This window comes from Protomyctophum parallelum (assembly GCF_964188405.1).
Source record: "Protomyctophum parallelum genome assembly, chromosome: 8".
NCBI classification, from domain to species: domain Eukaryota; kingdom Metazoa; phylum Chordata; class Actinopteri; order Myctophiformes; family Myctophidae; genus Protomyctophum; species Protomyctophum parallelum.
In genome coordinates, this window is record NC_139703.1 from 21,640,187 (window position 1) to 21,646,272 (window position 6,086).

General features: G+C 43.2%; 1 protein-coding gene across 3 annotated transcripts in view; it reads left to right on the forward strand.

Annotated features, from left to right (window-relative positions):
- tfeb (transcription factor EB) overlaps positions 1–6,086 on the forward strand; it is a 93,246-nt gene that overhangs the window by 47,628 nt on the left and 39,532 nt on the right. For all 3 annotated transcript variants that reach the window (XR_014569585.1, XM_083770522.1, XM_083770523.1), the window contains exons 3-4: positions 3,910–4,017; positions 5,617–5,799. Coding sequence is in view for 2 of the 3 variants with exons in the window: in XM_083770522.1 (XP_083626648.1) it covers positions 3,988–4,017; positions 5,617–5,799 (213 nt within the window). In the remaining variant the exon portion in view is untranslated. The remainder of the gene's footprint in view (positions 1–3,909; positions 4,018–5,616; positions 5,800–6,086) is intronic.

Sequence of the window (6,086 nt, forward strand, 5' to 3'; positions counted from 1 at the left end):
CCACCTGGACCCCCCCCCCCCTCAAGGAGCACTGGTTGTATAGAGTGACCACATGGGGAATTCAGATTATTGTTCTTTTAAATATACAGACATTTATAGAACCAAAAAGCAAAGTCATGCATGGTGATGAACACACTGTCACTGCAGAATGGGGAACTATACTGGCATGCAGTCTGGCACCCATGGGACTCCCCTGTGTGTCTGTGTGTGTGTGTGTGTGTGTGTGTGTGTGTGTGTGTGTGTGTGTGTGTGTGTGTGTGTGTGTGCGTGTGTGTGTGTGTGTCTGTGTGCGTGCATGGGGTTGTTTTAAAGAAGGGTGCTTGCCCTGCGTGCGGTTGGTGGGTGGGTGTGTGGGTGTGTGTGTGTGTGTGCATGCGTGCATGTGGTTGTGTTAAAGAAGGGGGCCTGCCCTGCGTGAGGTTGGTGTGTGGGTGGGTGGGTGTTCCCCCCCCCCCCCCCCCCCCCCTCGTCGGGGTCGGGTGCTCACGTGATCACATGATCAGGCCACAACACGACACACACATGACTCCCACATGACCTCTAACACAGTCACAGAGAGAGAGAGAGAGAGAGAGAGCGCACGGTGGACAGACACGCTCGCTCGCCCACTAGGACCCAGATGGAGGGGAGGGGGTGCTCGCTGCACCCAGACACAGACAGACCCCCGTCTGGAAATGTCTTGTGCCATATAAGATGGACCCCCCCCCCCCCCCTCCGAAACCAGGAGTTGTGTATTTGTATTGTTGAATGGCTCAATGGATATACGTATACAGTATATAAATCATGTGTTATTCGTGGATTATTTTATTTATTTTTAGGACTAGTGCTCATGCACGACAGCAAATAGCCATTGATTGATTGATTTATTGATTGATTGATTGATTGATTGGTTAGTGGAATGGGTACAGTTCAAACGAAAGTACAGGTCGATACAAAAACTGCTATACGAGGATAAGAAAAACAGAAAAAAAGCACTAAGACTTGTTTACATCCTCCAGAACATTTAAAGACGTACAAATATGCACTTCTATGGAAAAAAAAGGAAATCATCATATTATACAGTAAAACAAGGGGAGACATGTGTACATGTGACATGTGTACAGTGTGTGTGTGTGTGTGTGTGTGTGTGTGTGGGGGGGGGGGGAGTGAGGGGCACTCTTATCATCATACATCATCATTTTGTGCTCAGCCAATCACATCATCACATTCCGTGTTACAGACACACAGACACACAAAGCTGTGCATAGGAGGGGCTCACACCCTTCAAAAATATACGGGGGGGGGGGGGGGTGCAGATCTACAAGCTCACGCTACAAGCTTGTAGATCTGCTATTTTTCAATAGCTAAAGGATAACATAATGCTTAGTTAAAACACCAAAAGGCGGATCCCGTCCAGAAGGATAACTGGCACTCAAATTGTTGACATTAATGCTTTAATTGTGTTTTTTGGTGCTGGACATTTGGAACATTTAATATGAATAGAAATTACATTTCTCTTTGCCTTTTGGGGTTTCTTATAATAAAATAGTGTACAGGGCAGACATGGCAAAATAAATGAACTATACAGTATATACCAATAAATTACTGGCATTTTTATTCATTTCATACGTAATGAAATTGCAGAAATCATACAAGTTTAGTTTAACCGCATCGTGAAGTGATGCGCTGTGCCTCGGAATACTTTGATAAAATAGCAGATCTGCACATGCTCACAACGTGTCACGTGGTGCCGCGTTGTGTGAGCTTGCAGATCTGCTATTTTAACCTATCCCCAGAATAAAGATGTCGGGGTTCATAGTGGTTAAACGTCAAGTTATTTTCGGTCCGTCTTCTAACGGAAACAGACGTTCTCTCCGGTTTTCCTCGTGACATAATATGTATAGTATATTATACTGTAGGCCTGTCTTAGGGGAAAGACTTGCATTTTTATTGACATGCCGTAATATGACAAGAAATCTAAAGATACGTTTTTAGAACATAGACACGCATATTGTACAGTCAGGGCTATATACACGTGATGCTATACATAGACACTCACATTTATTCTACTCACGTAAAAGTATCAATCCTGCAATATGGAAATGCTCTTGTACTGTACAAGCGATGCGACACATTGTGACCTTGTATAGATCGGCTATTTTCAAATGGCCGAAATGAAGTGGTCAATGCGTGTTTTGTAGTAATGTTCAAAATCTACAAAGTAACTCATAAGTCAAGTTTAGTTTAGTGGAGTAAAAGTACAATATTTGGATCTGATATGTAGTGGAGTACAAGTAAAAGTGTTGGAAATTGGAAATACTCCAGTAAAGGAAATGTACCTCTAAATGTACCTTAGTAGTTAGTACAGTACTTGAGTAAATGTACTTTCCACCCCTGTGTACTACAGCAGTGTTGTTTTCGTCGACTAAAACTAAGACGAAAAAAGTTCGTCGACTACCTTTTTTCACTAACGAAAACTAAATGGAAACTAAATTAAACTAAGCTATGATGACTAAAACTGAGACTAAATATACTGACAATTTCGTCAACAAATAAAAACTTGACTAAAATGTTAGGAAGGGACTAGTGGACAAGAGATCCAGTGTAAGTCATTTTACACTTGTTTGCATGCTGAAAATTGCCGATCTACAAGCTCACAACCGCGGCGCCACACGTTGTCAGCTTGTAGATCTGCTATTTTCAGCATAGGTAAAATATGCCATTACGACGGCATCAAGGCCTGCCAAAATGCATTTTAGTCGACTAAATCAACTGTAGATTCAGTCGACTAAAATCTCATGACATTTTAGTCGACTGAAACTAGACTATAGCACTAAAACATTCCGGGTGACTAAAATGTGACAAAAACTAAATTAACACTATTCCAAAGACTATATGACTAAAACTAAAATAGAAACTTGCTGCCAAAAACAACACTGGCGTTCAGGGCCATGTTGCTATCCATAGACTCATATGCACAGTGCTGAGGGCTAATATTAGAGTTTTAGGCCTCCTCCTATACACACTGTGCTTCTGTTACAACCATGTACTGTTGTGTTGTTGTGTTGTTGTTGTGTGTTGTATCTAAAGAGGACATTGCTGACATTCAGGGGCTGATATTTAGCTCTGCTCCTTCTAAAATCACACCAGTGTGAACCGAGTGGTGCAACTCCCGTCTATTGGTTCTCTGTATCATTCCAATTTGTATCGTTCCAATTTCTTCTCTGTATCGTTCCAATTTCTTCTCTGTATCGTTCCAATTTCTTCTCTGTACTCTGGTGCCCCCTACTGGTATAAAATAAGTAACATACTCGTGCTCACTTATACATACATACAGGTACACATACAGGTACCTACCTACCTAGGTACACGGACATTGCTGGATGTAGGAGTGGTTGCACCACTCAAAAACACATTTCAACGGAGGAGAGAGAGAGAGCAAGTTGATGAATAAAAGCCGGGTGAAGGAACAAATCATTTTGGGTGATAAGTTCCGGTTGACATTTAATGTTGTCGTTTTATAGCTTTGCGTGTGAGTGTGAACGTGCACATGCATTGTCACGCATATACGTTGATGCACGTGCATAATGAGCGTGCACGTTGTCAAGTAAAGTGAACGTTTGACCACCCCCCAAAAACAATCAAAGGTGTGTGTGTGTGTGTGTGTGTGTGTGTGTGTGTGTGCGTGCGCTGTAAGCAAAGATTTCTTTACTGGTCGTAGAGAGACTTTGACGTCCTTGTTCAAGGCCCTTATACTGGCAATTCTATGACTGTTGCTGCTTTTTGTCTGTGATGTCACCAAATAAAATGTCTCTCTCTCTCTCTCTCTCTCTCTCTCTCTCTCTCTCTCTCTGTGTGCCTCTCTCTCTCTCTCTCTCTCTCTCTCTCTCTCTCTCTCTCTCTCTCTCTCCCTGTGTCTCTCTCCCACAGTTCTCTCTCCTCTCTTCGGGCTGGACTGCGGTGGGTTGACAACGTCTCGCCCCCCCCCTCCCCCCTCGCCCCCCCGCCATGGCGTCGCGCATCGGCCTGCGCTTGCAGGTATAAATTCATAATATTTTAAAGAGTCTTCCCCCTTGTGGTTCCAACTAGGACTGCAACTAAGTAATGGTCTAGTACTCGTGTGCTCGTCATGTTCATTAGATCCATACTATCCATAATAGAACAATAAGACTAAGCACTTAACCCATTCTGACCTGAGATCAGATTCATACGAGGTTTCCACTGGACACACACTGGTCTGATGAACGCATTCTGACCTGAGATCAGATTCTAAAAATGTCAGTCGTTCTTTGATTTTTCAAAAAATAGCAGACCTACAAGCTCGGAGCGCGCCACTCGGTGGCGAGTAAATCTGTGGTTGCTTGTAAATCTGCTATGTTTCAATAGCTAAAGCATGACATGATGCGTTCAGAATGGGTTAAGTGCCAAAAAGTGAAATAGCCGAATAACAATGCGACGTGTTCTGACTCTCGAGCTTGTAGATTGTCCGTTTCAAAATGTTTGCCTCTTTCTTGGGTAAAATTTGACAATTTGATTTGACCATTTCTATAGTATATATCGGACCGTAACCGTTCGTTACTTTTGACTTGTTATCACTTGTAATTTGTAAAAAAAGTCCTTCGATGTATGCTGGTTTGTTTACCGAGTGTTGAGTGAGAAAACGGAGAATTCCATATACTAAAAGGCTTTCTTACCTTTCTTTGTAGTTGTTACGTCCCCACCAAAGAGGTCCAGGTGTTATTTTGTGCAAAAGCTCCTTATTGGCTATTTCCCCTACCATAAGCCCTAAATGAATTGCATTTAATTGAATGGGAATTGAATGGGGCTATGGGGTGTTGTGCTAATTCGCTTATTTCCATCGCTCAAAATTATAATTTCTTTGTATATATCCTCTATTCATAATGTAAATAATATCCCAAGGAGCACACTTTACTACTTATTTCGATGGAAATAAGCGAACTAGCATAACACCCCATAGCCCCATTCAATTCCCATTCAATGCAATGCAATTCATTGAGGGCTTATGGTAGGGAAAATAGCCAATAAGGAGTTTTTGCACAAAAAAACACCTGGACCTCTTTGGTGGGGATGTAACGACTACAAAGAAAGGTAAAATGGTAAATGGTGCATTTATATAGCGCCTTTATCCAAGGCGCTTTACAGAGATTGTGCATTACATTCACCCATTCACACACACATTCATATACACCGATGGCAGCGGAAACCATGCAAGGCACCAACTAGCACATCGGGAGCAATTAGGGGTTCAGTGTCTTGCTCAAGGACACTTCGACAGTAACTCTGGGGGAGCCCGGGTCCGAACTGGCAACCTTATGGTTGCCATCCAGGCACTCTACCCCTGAGCCACCGCCGCCCCTCTTATCTAAGAAAGATAAGAAAGCATTCTAGCATGGAATTCTCCTTTAACGCTTGTGATGACTTTTTAAGTTATATACGATCGCTAGATTAACTTCAGGCGATTTAGCTTCCGGTGAATTTTGGTAAATGACGCCGCTACATCGGCGGCTAATGTGTGTGTATGCGTGTGCGTGTGTCTGTGTCTGTGTCTGCGTCTGTGTCTGCGTCTGTGTCTGTGTCTGTGTCTGTGTCTGTGTCTGTGTCTGTGTCTGTGTGCAGCTGATGCGAGACCAGCTGCAACAGGAGGAGCAGCGCGAGCGCCAGCAGCAGCAGCAGCAGAACGCGGCTGCGCTGCAGTACATGCAGACGCGCATGGCTGCGCCGCACGCGCGGCCCTCCACCGCCATCAACACGCCCCCGCCGCAGTTCCAGAGCATGCAGGTCCCCGTCGCCGTGCTCAAGGTAACGCATTTGATCTGATTGATTTTTTTTAAACTGTGCCAGTGATCATTGAGCATTTGTCGAGGGAATGGGGTCGGGGCATTCCACGTTTTTTGGCTACTATTATTACTTTCTGAAAAGAATCTACAGCTTGCACATCGATTCATTAATTAATTATGAAATATTTGTTGATGGTGAAATTAATATTATGGTGACATAATATTGGTACTATGATCGGCATTTAGTCAAATTATACATTTGTAATCATGAATGAATGAATGAATGAAATCATAAAGGTTACAAGGGGT